The sequence below is a fragment of the Stenella coeruleoalba genome, assembly GCF_951394435.1.
Source record: "Stenella coeruleoalba genome assembly, chromosome: 16".
Lineage (NCBI taxonomy): Eukaryota > Metazoa > Chordata > Mammalia > Artiodactyla > Delphinidae > Stenella > Stenella coeruleoalba.
In genome coordinates, this window is record NC_137162.1 from 31,062,271 (window position 1) to 31,082,729 (window position 20,459).

The window sequence follows — 20,459 nt, forward strand, 5'->3', positions numbered from 1 at the left end:
TTGGGCCACTCCTGGGGGTCACCTGCCAGCTGTGGGTATTAGTCGGCACCTTAGAGGGATTGGAGAGCACGTCACTCTAGCTCATGGTTTAATAAAAACCAGTTCGAGAAATTCTTTTGTACTTTCTGACTTGTGTCCTCACCCTGATTTGACTTGCCACTATTTTTTCCTTCCTACCCTGTCCATACTACCTTGTGGATCACATCTCTTCCTGTTTTCTCGGGTACTCTGTTCTGTTTGGTAGCCACTCTGCTGTATCTTTAACTTCTCCGCTTTGACCACCCTCACACCTGTTCTCCTCTTGGTAGCCACAGTGGTCTTTTTAAGGTATCAGTCTGATCATGTCACTTATTTGCTAAAGACTTCTCATTTTCATTGAGGTAAGGTCCAAACCCCATCACATAGTCAATAAAGACCTTCATAATATAGAATCTGGCCCTGTTCTCTTCTCCAGCCTCATCTCTTATCTCTCACAGTTCATTTGAAGTTCTAGCCATACTGAATTACTTTGAGTCTTTCTAAATACAGTGAATTCCTTTGTGAGCCTTTGCCTTTGCTGTTCCAATGCATGGAATATTCTTCTAGCTCCCCACCCACCATGCCTTATCTGATTCTTCTCACCACCCTTCCCTACCCCCAGAGCCCCACCCAGCCAAACCAGTAAGTTGCCCCTGTTAGGTGCATTGGAGAAGCACTTGTGTGTCATGATTGCCCCTTTACTAGTTCCCACTGAACTAATCTCCTTCAGAGTAAAGACTTTGTCTTCAATTCTGTTCTCACTGCTTCTCTGATATGTATAGGGCCTCTGTAAATATCTGTTGAAAGAATTGGTGATGAATAAGGTAACTAACAAGTAGAAGGGAACAAGAAAAAGAAAAGAGGCTAAAAAACCCTTTTTGGGGCTTCCCTGGTGGCGCAGTGGTTGAGAGTCCACCTGCCAATGCAGGGGACACGGGCTCGTGCCCCGGTCCGGGAAGATCCCACATGCTGCGGAGCAGCTGGGCCCGTGAGCTGTGGCCGCTGGGCCTGCGCGTCCAGAGCCTGTGCTCCGCAGCGGGAGAGGCCACAGCAGTGAGAGGCCCGCGTCCCGCAAAAAAAAAAAAAAAAAAAACGCTTTTTGTTTAACTATGGTTTGTGTAATGGAATTAGAGTAAAGGGTCTCTTTTTGGTATAAAATCTTAATGCCCTTTCTTTTGTGGTACTGTGAAAATGGCATGAAGCTTCCATAGGCTTTCTTTTCCTAATTATTTTTATTTTCCTAATTTTATACATTATTACTATATCAAACCTTTTTTTAATTTAATAGGGTGTTTTATAAAATATAAAATACATTGTTTGTAAAGTGTCGTATCTAGAAAAAAATGAAAGAACAAGGAAATTGACTTTATTTAAAAAATAACAATTTTTAGCTATTTTCATTTCCACAGTATACTCCTTAAGTTTCTAATTTATTTAGTTTGCTTAGAGATGGATACACTACCCTACTAATGAGTCTGTTCTTGAAAGATTATCTAAGAAAATATTTTTGAGAGAATTTTAAATGACTTAATGAAAAGGGGGTAAGGGAAACTGTTGGAAGTTACTTGAAAGAAAAATATTGAGATTTAAGTGAGAAAAAAGTGAGAACTAAGATGCAAGTGAGATTTAGCAAGAGCAGTGTGAGCTACATGAATAAAGACTAGAAAACTGTGTCTTCGTTGTGTTGTATTTAGGTATTTCATCTTCACATCTTTCTGGGCGTATAAGATCTATTATGTCTATGGCTTCATGATGCTGGTGCTGGTCATCCTGTGCATTGTGACCGTCTGTGTGACCATCGTGTGCACATACTTTCTACTAAATGCAGAGGATTATAGGTGGTGAGTACATATTTCTGGGAAGAACCTCTGGGGACCATAATATTTTAAAATAAGATTCCATTTGAAGTGTATCAAGTGGAGTAAAAGATCTGTATAGAAATTTTCCTCCTTAAGATAGTATAGGGATTTTTTTTTTCAATTATAAAAATGTTGACGATTTTAGAGGAAAAATAATATCAGTCAAAAAAAATTTTGTTGGTATTAATGAGGGTCATTAGTTTAAACACTAGGAGACAGGTCTGAAAAAGGAAATGGTTTATTTAGGGTCATTTATAATAGTAAAATTTGATAAAATTTTTTATCAAATTTTGACAAAATTTAGGATCTCTCCTTCCAATTCTTAGGCTTTCTCCTCGTTGATATATTTAAATGCCATTGTACATTTGTACATGCATTTGTTTTTAAATATACAGAATCTTAAAGGATATTTTTATAAAAGTCTTTGCTTTAAAATCTTTCAGTGCCATCCATTCAAAAGGGTTACTTTTTTTCCTCAGGCAATGGACAAGTTTTCTCTCTGCTGCATCAACTGCAATTTATGTTTACATGTATTCCTTTTACTACTATTTTTTCAAAACAAAGTAAGTGGAGACATTTTTTCATTTTGTATTTTAGAAGCTAAGTTTGTCATTTTAAATACTAGAATTTAGGCCTTATGTCTAAAGTAAAAATGGATATACTATATATAATTTTTTGGTTTTATTTCAGGATGTATGGCTTATTTCAGACATCATTTTACTTTGGATATATGGCGGTATTTAGCACAGCCTTAGGGATAATGTGTGGTAAGTTCTGAACTTCCTGGAACATCATGAGTAAATCTTTGAGTGTTTCTGAATCAGAAAAATACAGTAATTGGAAATTAAGAAACTACTTTCTGTTGTTTGATCAGGAATACCAAAATAAACTCAAGCATCTGATTTCAGTTCTTTTGACTATTCCTCAAAATCTAATTTATTACCTCATTGATTTCTTTTTTACTTTCCTGTTTTTAGTAATTCTGTATAGCACTATTTTTATTTTCCATACCGCAATTAGTTTCTTATTCATGTTTAGAATTGTTGTTTTTGTTTGTTTGTTTAGTTTAGATTCTTTGGAAAAGATTATTATGTAAACAGGTTAAGGTTTGGCTGAATGATTTTTGTTTGGAAGTTTCTGTTCCACCGTTCATGGAGGTAGCAGTGTCCAGGAGGCAGCACAGTTGACTGGTTACCAGTACACGCTTGGGTGTCTGTAGACTGGGCTTAAGTTCTGGCTGTGCCATCTGTGGTTCTATACCTTGATCCAGTTCCCTAAGCTCTCCAAGCCTCTGTAAAATGAGGATAATACCACTGTTTCATAGGTCTATCACAATCTTCCCTTAAATGGAAGACGTGATAGTTATCACCAATGATAGAGTCTCTAGTATGTGTGAAATAACTAGAAAACAAAGAAAGAACTTTTGGAAGAAGCATGAAAAATGGGAAAGACATGGACTGAAAAGCCTGAGAGACCTGGATTAAATCTCCATGCTGCCACTCACTGTTTTTTGTGGCCATGGGAAGGCGTATCAACCTTTCTAAATCTCATTTTCTAATCTATAAAATGGGCATAGCTTTCAGAGTAGTTATTTGTGATAGTGTCATGTGTGTAAAGCACCAAGTGTAATGCAGGTCTGTTATTAGGTGTTAAGAGATAGCCAGTTACATGGGAGACATGGTGGAGAATTTCTGGGAAGAGCTAGACTTTGGGGGACCAATTAGTCCTGGTTGTGAATCGTATTGCCCCTACTTAATAGCCCTGTTACTGTGGCCAAATTATTTAACCTTTCTTCCTCAACATTCTCATTTGCAAAACAGTAGTAATACCTACCTTGCAGGGTTGTGCTGAGGAGTCAGTGATTGACTGTGGGTAAGCATCAGGTGGATGGCAGATGCTCAGTGGGTGCCAGCTGCTGCTGTTACGGGGTTGAGGAGGGCCAAGCGTCTTGGGCTGTCCTTCTCTTCTGGGGTTGTGTCTTTGTTTCTGTAGATTCTTTGGGTTTCTACACCATGTGTTTTCACCTCAGAGCAATTTCATGACACTGAGTCCTGGCAGAGGTATCTTAAGGGAAAATGTACAAGCAGCTCACTTTTTTTCTGGTTCAGGTTTTTACCCAATAAATGAAGCTAATTCCCTAGTTACCTCATAGGAATGATGTAAGGCTTAATGAATAATCACTCTGGAGACGTTTCCAGATAGTGTATAATTCAGAACTATCCCCCACACACACTTTTTTTTTTTTTTTTTTTTGGTAATTCTGCCTTTAGCTATAGGATGGGCAATAGAATAAGGAAAACAGAATTATCTTGTTAAAACCTGGGTCCTGGTATGACATTTGTGGACCTCTTTAGGGTACCAAGGTTGCTTTCTTCTTTCATCAGAGGAATCTGTTCTGCAGAATGGTAGTTGCCAGAGATGAAGGTGGTCAAAAGGTCCAAACTTCCAATTATAAGATGAATAACTTCTGGGGATGTAATGTACAGTAAGGTGATTAGATTTAAGAATATTGTGTTTTACATTTGTAAGCTGTTAAGAGAGTGGTCTTAAAAGTTCTTATCACAAGAAAAAAACCTTTGAAACTATGTAAGGTAATGGATGTTAACTAAATTTATTGAGTGATCATTTTGCCATACATACATATATCAAATCATTATGATGTCCACCTTAAACTAATATAATATTACATGATAATTAAAAAAAAGAATCTATACTCAGCCATAAAAAAGAGTGAAATAATGCCTTTTGCAGCAACATGGATGGACCTAGAGATTATCATACAAGGTGAAGTAAGTCAGACAGAGAAAGAAAAGTATCATATAATATCACTTACATGTGGAATCTAAAAAATGATACAAATGAACTTATTTACAAAACAGAAACAGACTCACAGATTTAGAAAACAAACTTACGGTTACCAAAGGGGAAAGAGATGGAGGGGAGGGATAAATTAGGAGGTTGGGATTAACATATACACACTACTAGATATAAAATAATCAACAAGGACCTACTGTATATAGCACAGGGAACTCTACTCAGTACTCTGTAATAACCTTTATGGGAAAAGAATCTGCAAAAGAATAGATATATGTATATGTATAACTAAATCACTTTGCTGTACTACTGAAACTAGCACAACATTGTAAATCAACTATACTCCAATATAAAATAAAAGTTAAGAAAAAAAGAATCTGTTCGTATATACCATGTATGTGACCACTGTGTACACACATAAACAAATGACACTGACTGTAAAGTAGTAAAACTAATTTCACCAGCTATAAGGGAAGACAGTTCTCTATATTATAGTTACACATTTTATTTATAGCCGCTGTGATAACCTTTCCTTGTAATAATTAGTTAATCAAATTTGAGAGAAAGTTGAATAGGAACTGAAGGCTAAGTCTGGATTTGTGTTATATGCGAACATCCTGTGTATACCTTGGCAATCAAAAATTTCATTTAGTATTATTGGCCATCCTTCCTTCAGAATATTGTTCCCTGAACTCCTCGTTATTTAATGAGATCTTCCAGTTTTTTTTAATTTTCTAATTTAATTTTATTTTTTTTATACAGCAGGTTCTTATTAGTCATCAATTTTATACACATCAGTGTATACATGTCAATCCCAATAGCCCAATTCAGCACACTACCATCCCCACCCCCCCCGCGCCTTTCCCCCCTTGGTGTCCATACATTTGTTCTCTACATCTATGTCTCAACTTTTGCCCTACACACTGGTTCATCTGTCCCATTTTTCTAGATTCCACATATGTGCATTAATATACGATATAAGTTTTTCTCTTTCTGACTTCACTCTGTATGACAGTCTCTAGATCCATCCACGTCTCCAAAAATGACTCAGTTTGGTTCCCTTTTATGGCTGAGTAATACTCCATTGTATATATGTACCACAACCTCTTTATCTATGCATCTGTTGATGGGCATTTAGGTTGCTTCCATGACCTGGCTATTGTAAATAGTGCTGCAATGAACATTGAGGTGCATGTGACTTTTTGAATTATGGTTTTCTCTGGGTGTATGCCCAGTAGTGGGATTGCTGGATCATATGGTAATTCTATTTTTAGTTTTTTAAGGAACCTCCATACTGTTCTCCATAGTGGCTGTATCAATTTACATTCCCACCACCATTGCAAGAGGGTTCCCTTTTCTCCACACCCTCTCCAGCATTTGTTGTTTGTAGATTTTCTGATGATGCCTATTCTAACTGGTGTGAGGTGATACCTCATTGTAGTTTTGATTTGCATTTCTCTAATAATTAGTGATGTTGAGCAGCTTTTCATGTGCTTCTTGGCCATCTGTATGCCTTCTTTGGAGAAATGTCTATTTCGGTCTTCTGCCCATTTTTGGATTGGGTTGTTTGTTTCCTTAATATTGAGCTAATTGAGCCGTTTATGTATTTTGGAGATTAATCCTTTGTCCGTTGATTCGTTTGCAAATATTTTCTCCCATTCTGAGGGTTCTCTTTTCGTCTTGTTTATGGTTTCCTTTGCTGTACAAAAGCTTTTAAATTTCTTTAGGTCCCATTTGTTTATTTTTGTTTTTATTTCCATTACTCTAGGAGGTGAATCAAAAAAGATCTTGCTCTGATTTATGTCAAAGAGTGTTCTTCCTATGTTTTCCTCTAAGAGTTTTATAATGTCTGGTCTTACATTTAGGTCTCGAATCCATTTTGAGTTTATTTTTGTGTATGGTGTTAGGGAGTGTTCTAATTTCATTCTTTTACATGTAGCTGTCCAGTTTTCCCAGCACCACTTATTGAAGAGACTATCTTTTCTCCATTGTATATCCTTACCTCCTTTGTCATAGATTAGTTGACCATAGGTGCGTGGGTTTATCTCTGGGCTTTCTCCCTTGTTCCATTGATCTATGTTTCTGTTTTTGTGCCAGTACCATATTGTCTTGATTACTGTAGCTTTGTAGTATAGTCTGAAGCAGGGAGTCTGATTCCTCCAGCTCCGTTTTTTTCCCCTCAAGACTGCTTTGGCTCTTCAGGGTCTTTTGTGTCTCCATACAAATTTCAAGAATTTTTGTTTTAGTTCCGTAAAAAATACCATTGGTAATTTGTTAAGGATTGCATTGAATCTGTAGATTGCTTTGGGTAGTATAGTCATTTTCACAGTATTGATTCTTCCAATCCAAGAACATGGTAAGTATATCTCTCCATCTGTTTGTATCATCTTTAATTTCTTTCATCAGTGTCTTCTAGTTTTCTGCATACAGGTCTTTTGTCTCCCTAGGTAGGTTTATTCCTAGGTATTTTATTCTTTTTGTTGCAGTGGTAAATGGGAGTGTTTCCTTAATTTCTATTTCACATTTTTCATCACTAGTGTATAGGAATGCAAGAGATTTCTGTGCATTAATTTTGTATCCTGCAACTTTACCAAATTCATTGATTAGCTCTAGTAGTTTTCTGGTAGCATTTTTAGGATTCTCTATGTATATTATCATGTCATCTGCAGACAGTGACAGTTTTACTTCTTCTTTTCCAATTTGTATTCCTTTTATTTCTTTTTCTTCTCTGATTGCCATGGCTAGGACTTCCAAAACTGTGTTGAATAATAGTGGTGAGAGTGGACTTCCTTGTCTTCTTCCTGATCTTAGAGGAAATGCTTTCAGTTTTTCACCATTGAGAATGATGTTTGCTGTGGGTTTGTCGTATATGGCCTTTATTATGTTGAGGTAGGTTGCCTCTCTGCCCACTTTCTGGAGAGTTTTTATCATAAATGGGTGTTGAATTTTGTCAAAAGCTTTTTCTGCATCTATTGAGATGATCATATGGTTTTTTTTCTTCAATTTGTTAATATGGTGTATTACATTGATTGATTTGCATATATTGAAGAATCCTTGCATCCCTGGGATAAATCCCACTTGATCATGGTGTATGATCCTTTTAATTTGTGGTTGGATTCTGTTTGCTAGTATTTTGTTGAGGATTTTTGCATCTATATTCATCAGTGATATTGGTCTGTAATTTTTTTTTTTTTTGTAGTATCTTTGTCTGGTTTTGGTATCAGGGTGATGGTGGCCTCATTAGAATGAGTTTGGGAGTGTTCCTTCCTCTGCAATTTTTTGGAAGAGTTTGAGAAGGATGGGTGTTAGCTCTTCTCTAAATGTTTGATAGAATTCACCTGTGAAGCCATCTGGTCCTGGATTTTTGTTTGTTGGAAGATTTTTAATCACAGTTTCAATTTCATTACTTGTGATTGGTCTGTTCATATTTTCTATTTCTTCTTGGTTCAGTCTTGGAAGGTTATACCCCTCTAAGAATTTGTCCATTTCTTCCAGGTTGTCCATTTTATTGGCATAGAGCTTGTTGTAGTAGTCTCTTAGAATGCTTTGTATTTCTGCAGTGTCATAACTTCTCCTTTTTTATTTCTAATTTTACTGATTTGAGTCCTCTCCCTCTTTTTCTTGATGAGTCTGGCTAATGGTTTAACAATTTTGTTTATCTTCTCAAAGAACCAGCCTTTAGTTTTATTGATCTTTGCTATTGTTTTCTTTTTTCTATTTCATTTATTTCTGCTCTGATCTTTATGATTTCTTTCCTTCTACTAACTTTGGGTTTTGGTTGTTCTTCTTTCTCTGGTTCCTTTAGGTGTAAGGTTAGATTGTTTATTTGAGATTTTTCTTGTTTCTTGAGGTAGGCTTGTATAGCTATCAACTTCCCTCTTAGAACTGCTTTTGCTGCATCCCATAGGTTTTGGATCATCGTGTTTTCACTGTCATTTGTCTCTAGGTATTTTTTGATTTCCTCTTTGATTTCTTCAGTGATCTCTTGGTTATTTAGTAACGTATTGTTTAGCCTCCATGTGTTTGTGTTTTTTACGTTTTTTTCCCTGTAATTCATTTCTAATCTCATAGAGTTGTGGTCAGAAAAGATGCTTGATATGATTTCAATTTTCTTTAATTTACTGAGGCTTGATTTGTGACCCAAGATGTGATCTGTCCTGGAGAGTGTTCCGTGCGCACTTGAGAAGAAAGTGTAATCTGCTGTTTTTGGATGGAATGTCCTATAAATATCAGTTAAATCTATCTGGTCTGTTGTGTCATTTAAAGCTTCTGTTTCCTTATTTATTTTCACTTTGGATGATCCGTCCATTGGTGTAAGTGAGGTGTTAAAGTCCCCCAGTATTATTGTGTTAATGTTGATTTCCTCTTTTAGAGCTGTTAGCAGTTGCCGTATGTATTGAGGTGCTCCTATGTTGGGTGCATATATATTTATAATTGTTATATCTTCTTCTTGGATTGATCCCTTGATCATTATGTAGTGTCCTTCCTTGTCTTTTATAACACTCTTTATTTTAAAGTCTATTTTATCTCATATGAATATTGCTACTCCAGCCTTTTTTCATTTCCTTTTGCATGGAGTATCTTTTTCCATCCTCTCACTTTCAGTCTGTATGTGTCCCTAGGTCTGAAGTGGGTCTCTTGTAGACAGCATATATATGGGTCTTGTTTTTTGTTTTTTTTTGTGGTACGCGGGCCTCTCACTGTTGTGGTCTCTTCTGCTGTGGAGCGCAGGCTCCGGACGTGCAGGCTCAGCGGCCATGGCTCACGGGCCCCGCCACTCCGCGGCATGTGGGATCTTCCCGAACCGGGGCACGAACCCGCGTCCCCTGCATCAGCAGGGAGACTCTCAACCACTGCGCCACCAGGGAAGCCCTGGGTCTTGTTTTTGTATCCATTCAGCAAGCCTGTGTCTTTTGGTTGGAGCATTTAACCCATTCACATTTAAGGTAATTATCAATATGTATGTTCCTGTGACCATTTTCTTAATTGTTTTGGGTTTGTTTTTTGTAGTTCCTTTTCTTGTCCTGTGTTTCCCACTTAGAGAAGTTCCTTTAGCATTTGTTGTAGAGCTGGTTTGGTGGTGCTGAATTCTCTTAGCTTTTGCTTGTCTGTAAAACTTTTGATTTCTCCAGCAAATCTGAATGAGATCCTGCCTGGTAGAGTCATCTTGGTTGTAGGTTCTTCCCTTTCATCACTTTAAGTATATCATGCCACTCCCTTCTGGCTTGTAGAGTTTCTGCTGAGAAATCAGCTGTTAACCTTATGGGAGTTCCCTTTTATGTTATTTGTCATTTTTCCCTTGTTGCTTTCAGTAATTTTTCTTTGTCTTTAATTTTTGTCAGTTTGATTACTGTGTGTCTTGGCATGTTTCTGCTTGGGTTTATCCTGTATGGGACTCTCGGCGCTTCCTGGACTTGGGTGGCTATTTTCTTTGCCATGTTAGGGAATTTTCAACTATAGTCTCTTCAAATATTTTCTCTGGTCCTTCCTCTCTCTCTTCTCCTTCTGGGACCCCTATAATGCGAATTTTGTTGTGTTTAATGTTGTCCCAGAGGTCTCTTAGGCTGTCTTCATTTCTTTTCATCCTTTTTTCTTTATTCTGTTCCACAGCAGTGAATCCCACCATTCTGTGTTCCGGGTCACTTATCCATTCTTCTGCCTCAGTTATTCTGCTGTTGATTCCTTCTAGTGTAGTTTTCATTTCAGTTATTGTATTGTTCATCTCCGTTTGTTCTTTAATTCTTCTAGGTCTTTGTTAACATTTCTTGCATCTTCTCGATCTTTGCCTCCATTCTTTTTCCGAGGTCCTGGATCATCTTCACTATCATTCTGAATTCTTTTTCTGGAAGGTTGCCTGTCTCCACTTAATTTAGTTGTTTTTCTGGGGTTTTATCTTGTTCCTTCATCTGGTACATAGACCTCTGCCTTTTCATCTTGTCTGTCTGTGAATGTGGTTTTTGTTCCACAGGCTGCAGGATTGTAGTTCTTCTTGCTTCTGCTGTCTGCCTTCTGGTGGATGAGGGTATCTAAGAGGTTTGTGTAAGTTTCCTGTTGGGAGGGACTGGTGGTGGGTAGAGCTGACTGTTGCTCTGGTGGGCAGAGCTCAGTAAAACTTTAATCCGCTTGACTGTTGATGGGCGGGGCTGGGTTCCCTCCCTGTTGGTTGTTTGGCCTGAGGCAGCCCAGCACTGGAGCCTACCTGGGCTCTTTGGTGGGGCTAATGACAGACTCTGGGAGGGCTCACGCCAAGGAGCGCTTCCCAGAACTTCTGCTGCCAGTTTCCTTTTCCCCACGGTGAGCCACAGCCACCCACCGCCTCTGCAGGAGACCCTCCAACACTAGCAAGTAGGTCTGGTTCAGTCTCCCCTGGGGTCACTGCTCCTACCCCTGGGTCCCAGTGCACACAGTACTTTGTGTGTGCCCTCCAAGAGTGGAGTCTCTGTTTCCCCCAGTCCTGTTGGAAGTCCTGCTGTCAAATCCCACTAGGCTTCGCAGTCTGATTCTCTAGGAATTCTGCCTACCATTGCCGGACCCCCAGGTTGGGAAGCCTGATGTGGGGCTCAGAACCTTCACTCCAGCAGGTGGACTTCTGTGGTATAATTGTTCTCCAGTTTGTGAGTCACCCACACAGCAGTTATGGGATTTGATTTTACTGTGATTGCACCCCTCGTACTGTCTCATTGTGGCTTCTCCTTTGTCTTTGGATGTGGGGTATCTTTTTTGGTGAGTTCCAGTGTCTTCCTGTCGATGATTGTCCAGCAGCTAGTTGTGATTCTGGTGTTCTCACAAGAGGGAGTGAGAACACGTCCTTCTACTCCGCCATCTTGGTTCCTCCTCTGAAATCTTTCTTGATTATCACCAGCAATCAATGAGGTATGGAGTCATGGGATTATGCAGAAGGTTACTTTTTTCTTGAATCTTTCTATAATATGATTTAAGGAAGACCTGGAGAGGTAAATATCTTGACATTTACAAAGAAAATGGAATTAAGTTAGCTAAAGTTTTTGAACGCATTTCCTGTTGAAATTTCATCTTACTGCCTAACAGTCTTGGCACATTTACAGTTCCCTGCTGTTCTGGCAATGTCCCAACATTTATTCTTTAAAGGGTTTGTATGCCTTCAGTGTTAATTGGTGTTTCGCGGGGAGGGGAAACATTTCACAGTGGAAATGATTAAAATGATTAAAATGTCATACAAAAGTTATACATACGCATCAGGTTATGTTGCTAAAAATGCTTTTTCAGTCAGTAATTGAAAGAAAAATATTAGATTTTTTTTAATGTAGGAAAAATAATTATAAGGTGGGAAATAATTAGATATTGTTGTAGACTTTATATTTTGAGCATAGCATTTTAGTTTTAAGGAAATTAAGTTTTAAAGTGTATTATTCCCAAGACATTTACTTTTCTAGAGTGCATATTCAATATCTTCCTTTTATAAAGCCATATTTTTATAAGCTTATTCTTGAGATACTCATAAGATTAGGAAAAATGATACGCTAGGTTGACACTGTTTTGCTTTTAAGCGTACCTCTGCTCAAAATGGAACAAGGTTTTGTAAGTCTGGAAAACTGGATTTGGTTATTGGACTAGTGTTGTATTACGCCAGTTAAATTTTTGATTCTACCTAAAATTTTATAGATATTTTTATAAGAATTCAGATTTATTTTTATAAAATTGAATGGTATTTTCTCTTACCTTGTAAGGACTTGTATATAATTATTTCAAAGTGAATTATCACTGTTTTCAAGTGTAGTATAATTATTTCATATTAAAAAATAAATGTCTATTCATTGCAAAAATAGGTTTGCTTTGTTTGGGTGGGTTTTTAAAAATATTTTCAATATTTAATAATGGGGAATTTTCAAATATATACAAAAAGAGGAACAGTGATATATATGTAGTGAGTCGCCATGTACCTAACACACCTAACACATCAGTAATTATCAACTGGTAGCCAATCTTGTCTTATTTATAGTCCCACCTTACCCCGCTTTTTTTCTGACATGAATCTTGGACCTCATGTTATTTCAGCTGTAAATATTTCAGTGTGTGTGTGTATAAAATGTGCAGTGTTTATATACTATAATTATTATATAACTATAATATGGATGAATGCAGTTATATAATATATAAAATTATTTCAGTATATATTCAATATATAAGTATAATTTATTAATATGCTCAAATATTCACTTAGTGTTCAAATTTGCCCCACACATCCTCATTTCTCTTTTAATACAGTTTGTTTGCATCAAGATCCAGTTTGCTCTCTTTTCCCTTGCAATTATTTAAGAAACTTGGGTTTGGGTTGGTTTGTTTTAATTCCTGTAGAGTTTTTCACACTCTGGATTTTGCTGATTATATCCCTAAGGTGTTATTTAATGCTTCTCTATGTACTTCTTCCCCCCCATATTTTCTGTAAAGTGGTAGTTACAGCTACAGACTTAATCATACTCAAGAATATTAATACTTGTCCAAGAATACTTAGCAGGTGGTTTGTGAACTTTCATAAGGAGGCCCTTAATGTCTGGTTGTCTCTGTGAGGTTAGCAGCCATTGATAATTATTGCCTAGCTCAAATAAGTCGTTAGTGGTTATAATATTCTTGTTCTGTTGTTCCTTTTATATTTATTAGCTGGGATACTTCTCTAAGGAGAAACTTCCTTTTATCAGCCATTTGGTTCCTTTGAGGTACAGTTTACATACGTAAAGGCAGAAGAGACTTATTTTTTCCTTGCATACACCAGTTGGGCAAATAAAAGTCAGTTCAAAGGTGGACAATTAGGCATATATGTATGTATCGTTAACTCATGGAAGATATACTTTTAGACTTTGAATAATGGGCTTAGATGGTAAATTCCTAAATCCAGTGGAGAATCTTCTCTATGATATGAATGACCAACTGTCTTGTTTTAAAGATCCCTTATTACTTGCTCTAAAGAACTATACAGTCATTCATTCATTCAACAAATATTTATTGAGTATCTTATCATGTGCCAAGTACTTTTTGAGGCCCAGGAGGCAGAAACTTAATTAACAAAACAGACAAAAACACCCGTGTTCTCTGGTGTTTTGGGTCCCATTTGAAGCTAATTATTCAAAAACTCGTGATCTACTTACCTGTCTCTCTTATGCATGCCCTCAAATGCCTGCCTCTCTACCAATCACATAGCCTCTACAATTTAAACATAAAAAAAGAAGCCTCAGGGCTTCCCTGGTGGTGCAGTGGTTGAGAGTCCGCCTGCCGATCGAACATGGGTTCGTGCCCCGATCCGGGAAGATCCCACATGCTGCGGAGCGGCTGGGCCTGTGAGCCATGGCCACTGGGCCTGCATTTCCGGAGCCTGTGCTTCGCAACGGGAGAGGCCACAACAGTGAGAGGCCCGCGTGCTGCAAAAAAAAAAAATAAAAAGAAGCCTCCTCTCTAGAGCTTCAAATGGCACTTGGTCGTGGTTCTCAGTCCTTCCCTGAGAGAATCCCCAGTCACTTCTTACTGAATTATCCATAAGGTATCATATGGTTTGGGGAACATGTTAATATTGTTTTAATGACCTAGAATAATCTATGCTTAAATTTTAAAAAAACATGTTTTTTTCATTTAACAGATTTTTGTCATTCTGAAATTATTCTTTATAAGAGATTATTTTAATTCATATAGTTCATAATTTCATGTATTAATTGATATTTAATTATAAAAACATTACATCAGGTCAAACTTGGTGTATTACAGTAACAGGTGATTTGCAGAACAAATGATACTATTTTAATAAGTTCAGAGAGAATACTAACAAAAGATGTTATCATGGAAAAATAATACCTTTACAGAGCAGAGAGCATTTAGTGTTTGTAAATGATGGATACTGCTCTATATGTATTTGTTTCAAAGCATCTTATTTTATCTTTACAGGAGCAATTGGTTACATGGGAACAAGTGCCTTTGTCCGAAAAATCTATACTAATGTGAAAATTGACTAAAGACCCAAGAAAACCTGGAACTTCGGATCAATTTCTCTTTCACAGGGGTGGAACTTGCACAGCAAAAAAAGCGCAAGAGATTTGGGCTTTAACACTGGGTACTTTGTGGGTCTCTCTTTTGTGGATGGCTTAAAGTAACATCTATTTCCATTGATCCTAGGTTCTTAACTGACTGCTTTCTCCAACTGTTCACAGCAAATGCTTGGATTTTATGCAGTAGGCATTACTACAGTACATGGCTAATCTTCCCAAAAACTAGCTCATTAAAGATGAAATAGACCAGCTCTCTTCAGTGAAGAGGACAAATAGTTTATTTAAAGCATTTGTTCCAATAAAATAAATAGAGGGAAACTTGGATGCTAAAATTACATGAATAGAAATCTTCCTGGCACTAGTGTTTCTATGTTATTGAAAAATGATGTTCCAGAAAGATTAATTTTTTCTCTTATTTTTACTGCCATCGTCAACTTATTGTGGGACATTTTTATATATTGAACCTGGGTTCTTTTTTGACCTGCCTTTTTTTTTTTTCCAATTCAACTGCATCCTTTTTTTTTTTTTTTACAGAGAGAATTTAAAAATATTAAATCCTGCGTGTAATATATCTGCTGTCATCTTAGTTGGACCAACTTCCCATTTATTTATCTTAAAACTATCCAATTACATCTTAATTCCATCCAAAGAAGATACAGTCTGAAGATAGAGGTGTACTCTCTACAATGCAATTTACTGTACAGTTAGAAAGCAAAGTATTAAATGGAGGAGATATTTGTTTTTATTAAACATTTTGTGATTTAGATAAACTACATTTTAACTGAATGTCTAAAGTGATTATCTGCCCCCTCCCCCCAAGTTAGTCTTACATCTTTTTGGGGTTTGAATGAAGGTTTTACATAAGAAATTATTAAAAACAAGGGGGGTGGGTAATAAATGTATATAACATTAAATAATGTAACGTAGGTGTAGATTCCCAAATGCATTTGGATGTACAGGTTGACTACGGAGTACTTTTTTCTGATATGATTGGTGTAGAAATGTGTGAATTTGGGTGGCTTTTTACATCTTGCCTACCACTGCATGAAACATTGGGGTTTCTTCAAAATGTGTGTGTTCATACTTCTTTTGGGAGGGGGGATTATTTGTTTTTTTCCTGAGACTCCTACAGGAGCTAAATTTGTAATTTAGAAACATTTAATTTTGTTAATCCTGTCTGGGGCACTTAAGTAACATCTAAAGCGTTACTGCTTTAGAACGTTAAAATAAAACTTCCTGACCAAATTGTTTTGTGAAAATACATGTGTTTGCAATTTGAAGATATCTTTTTCAAAAGGCAATTACTGAATGCAAATTTTTTACTATACTATAAACCATGCTTTTCTAATACAGGGGACAATTACTTTAAAATCCCCAAACTTGCGTACATCTAGATTATCCAGTACAGTCACAAAGTGAATGAGAAGCCCTTTGAATGAAATTGTGGCACAAAATCTGTTCAGGTTGGTGTACCATGTAAAGTGGGATGGGTAAAAGTGGTTAGCTTACTAGGGGATGAGCAAATAAAGGTTATAGTTTTCTAAGAGAAGTAATTTTAATTTTGAATACATCTTTCTGGAACGATCCATAATGTGAAGTTTTCCTAGAACCATTGAGTTTCTAGTTTAATAGTTTGCTATGCAAATGACCACCTAAAACAATACTGTATATTGGTATTTTTAGAAAGACTCAAAACAGCTGTAATTTAAACCTTAATGTGAAACTCATGCCATTCAGAGTTACGTAAGGTGTTTTCATTACAAAATATGTTTCTATAAATTAAGAGACTGCATCCTATAATGTAGCATGTAAGGACTATAAAGGGTGAAAAATTTGATTTCTTACTACTTAAGTATGGCTGACATGAACAAACAGAAATTTGATCAAAAGCTGTAGGTAAATCCTCTTCTTCAAACCAAAATATTAAGTGTAATCTACTGGTTCCTCCATTTTCTCTTTCTTCTCACACCTTCCTTTAAGATCTTAAAAGGAACTAAAAGTCAGTACTTAATGGTTTATATTATGTAAATTTCAAACTACATGTGAAGTACTTATAAGAACATAGAGTCTGATAGATTGTAAATTGGGTGGCAAGCTTTTGTCTTAATAAAATGAAATTTCTTTCTCATGAATCTTGCAAGTAAGGTGTAGGGGTTTTAAAGAATGAGTGGTTTAGCTGCTTTCAGGTACACCAATTCTTTTACTAAATTGGTCTGTATTTAAAGTCCTTTGGAATCTTCACTGAAAAATAATTTTCTAATTTCCACATACATTAAGAGCTCCATTAAAATGAGTATAAGTCACCTTGAAAAGTCCTTTAAAAAATAGGTTTTGGTTTATGGCTTCCTAGAGGGGCTGGGTGTGTGTGTGTGTCTCTTGAAGAAGATGTAATCCACAAATAGTTTAGCTCCCTAGCTCTCAGTTGTAGAATGGTAAAATATGTTATTTAAGTTAATTAAAGGGTAGGGCTTTTCCACTCCATAAATGCTAGTTGTCTTTCATTTGTTAACATTTGCTCAACTTATCAGCTGATGCTTTGAACACTCTCAAAAACTGGGGATTTGTATCCGTAAGCACGCTTCTCCTGAAATTTAGGTACATTAGTAAGTGACATCGTTAATACATATATCCTAGTACAAGAGTAGGATAAGGTGGAAATGTAATGGCTGGAAGGGTGGTAAAGCATTCTTTAGTATATCATGTTGGGCTCGTAGATTGTGCTGAGTTTGCCCATAAATTGAGCCCCACGCCCTTAGAATTCATTATATTGTGGTGATTTTTGAACCTAGCGAACGGTATGCTTGAGTGTTTTCCATTGCAAGTGGATGGCCCTCTTTCTAAAGGCGGCTGCTGCAAATTCCAGTTCTTCCAAAAGCCACTTATTCAGGGTTTATCCACAAATTGTATTCATTTCAATAGAGCTTTTGTTTCCTATATGTTTATTGATCACCTTATGCCAAACGTCTTGCAAATAAATATTATTTTAAGATTTCCTGAATTTTTACAAATGTAAAAAAGAAAAAAATGTATTAATGTCATTTGTTCAGGAAAAGCTATATACCGAAGGGCTTCTGTATATGAATTCTGGGAAAGAAAAGCCTATTTGTAATCTATACACTGCAGTTCCATCTGGGTTTTAAGTTTAGATTTCAGCGTGTCTTAGTGCTTCATTCTGTTGATTTATTGGAACACGTAATAAATAGGAGTAGTGACATATGAGAACACAAGTATTCATTAATGTTTTATATCTTCATAAAAATTGCATACTTATGAAGCTATATTTTAGCAATCGAGATCAGAGAAGTGAAAATTTATAAAGATTGTTCGGAAGTGTGTATAGAAATAGACTAGATTTAGAGGTAGGGTAGTTCAGAAAGTTAACATATAGCTGCAGAAATTTTATAAAATTTAAATTCATTATGAGGAATAAATTTTGTTCTCTCCTATGAGCATTTTCTAAAAGCCATCTAATTTGACATTCTCTTTGGAACTGTAGGCAGAATTGTGCAAAGACAAAAGTAAAGTTTTAAGTTTCACTTAAAGTTATAAGTTCTTGTTTCACTGTATTAGGAGATGGAAATAAACTGTTGTGAAGAATGTTTACCTTGAAGTACTGGTGAACGAGTCTTGCTAATAATTGACTGGTAAAGCAGCATTCTGTATGTTAACTGTAATGCATCAGTTTAGGTCATTTGAAAGTTATAAACATTACAAGTAAGAGCTTAGGCAGGGAGGAAATAACATGGCATTCTATTTGAAGGACAACAGAGTATCTTTGGAAAAGCAGTCCCACTTGGGATTTTCAACTGTGTCAAACATGAATCTATAAATCCCCACAGAGTACAGACAATCGGTGACAGAGTTGAAAGGAAACAGTTAATGCTCAATGATTACTTCCATTTTTGTACCCACCCGTGATTTGTGTAGGCCATATTCCAACTGGCTTTTTAGTAATAGAAATCCAGTGCAGTATAATGTATCACATTTGAAGTTCTAATCTCGTCTGTTAATCTAACTGAAGTTGGATTTTTAAAAAGTAATAAAAAGTCAAATGTTCTTCCCTTGGATGCTTTATTTCTTTCCTTTTTGAAACAGGTGAACCAAGCATAAGGGATAACCTATTATTATTGGCACGCATATGAAGAGATTACTAATAGCTTTCCACAATTAAATAAAGCAGGGGTCAGCAAACTTTCTGTAAAGAGCCCGATAGGAAATATTTGAGGCTTTGAGAGTCGTACAGTCTCCGTAACAACTGCTCTACCATTGTAGCACAACAGCCATGGGAGAAAGTACATCAACTAATGAGCATGGCTGTGTTCCAATAAAACAACAAAAACAGCCGGTGGGCCATAGTGGGCTGACCCCTGAAACAAAGGATTTAAAATTTGAGATTTGGTTTTTTCCCCAGCTTTATATTTTGAAGAAAAAAAAAAGTACAGAAAATGGAAAGAATGGCACAATGAACAAGGTTTGTCTTTTTAAGAAATGATTTTTATTATCATTCCTTTGACTTTCTTTATATACAAACTCTGACTCCTGCATTCAAACCCCACTACCCCTATGCCTGTCATTCTTCTGATTGGTAATGCATTGCATTTGTCTAGTACTTATTACTGTTTCACAACAGTTTCACATATGTTTTCTCACAACTATCCTGTGAAGCTGATAGGGTAGACAGCTACATTTTATAGGTATAGAGCAGCTAAAGAGTTTCTTATTTTTAGCCCAGAAGTAATCAAAATTAGGGTCCTATTGTCTTGACTGGTGTAACTGTAAAATGGGGATGTCACCTCTCCAGCCTATGGAGGAGATAATATTGGAAATATTGTCATAGAGATCATATCAGAAATGAGTGTTCTATACCAACGGAAGGGATTATTTTTATTGTACTACATCAAAATTAGTGGTTAGTTTCTCCAGGTCTATTTGTACTTTTTTTTCTTCTTCGGTTTTAACTAATTACTTAAATTATTGTCAACCTCCTTGGTTCTTTTCTCCCCTTGATTTTATTACCAGACTCAGTTGACACATATTATACTTGGCAATTCCTGTTAGCCAAATAGTTATATTGGTGCAAATTTGAGTTACTTTTGATCTCTTTAGTGAACACTTTTTTGTCTGATTGGAAAACTAGGAGTATAAAGGAATCTGCTACACAACCACCTTCTGGATTTCAAAGTGAGAACTTTTATTAAATAGCTAATCTACAGTTTAACATTAGAAAAGGGGGAGGGAATAAGCTTGCATTGGGACACATGGAGTCAACGGTGGTAATGTAGTCTACAAACGTTTTTAAAGTTATTTTCAAAGTGTTGCATGCTTAAAATGATAGGAGTTTCAAATTTTAAAAATGGAGGACATGGTTGTAGGGAGAACTTGATGTCAGTCATTTAAACTGGCCAATGTTGCAGTTCTTAGTGGCTCAATCTAAGCCACTAAGATTATGGGACTTAACCTTGGAGGTCACTGAAGGGAAGAGAGGGTCTAGAGAGTAAGACATGGAAGGCACTTTCCAAGTTGGAGTTGGTCAGACAGGTCCGCTGCAGGCTAGAGACCCAGAAGGGTAGGATAGGCATAAATAGGTAAATGTCATAGGTGTGGTAGCTGCAGTAATGGTGGCATGAAGATGCAGGCTGTGTGGTTATGAAGTTGTCCCCGGCAAAGACATGGAGGTGTGAAGCAGCAAGGCCCTGTTAGGATGACTGCAAGGTGTTTAATGCAACAGGAGTGGAGAGACGGAGGTGGCAAGAGCCAA

At 36.6% G+C, this 20,459-nt stretch overlaps 1 protein-coding gene across 1 annotated transcript in view; it reads left to right on the plus strand.

The window, feature by feature from the left end:
• The window catches only part of TM9SF3 (transmembrane 9 superfamily member 3), a 78,172-nt gene extending 58,377 nt beyond the window's left edge, over window positions 1-19,795 (plus strand). The window contains exons 12-15 of the mRNA XM_079900915.1: window positions 1,713-1,859; window positions 2,357-2,440; window positions 2,568-2,644; window positions 14,601-19,795. Coding sequence (XP_079757041.1) covers window positions 1,713-1,859; window positions 2,357-2,440; window positions 2,568-2,644; window positions 14,601-14,668 — 376 coding nt within the window. The 3' untranslated portion in view covers window positions 14,669-19,795. The remainder of the gene's footprint in view (window positions 1-1,712; window positions 1,860-2,356; window positions 2,441-2,567; window positions 2,645-14,600) is intronic.
• The last annotated feature ends 664 nt before the right edge of the window (window positions 19,796-20,459 follow it).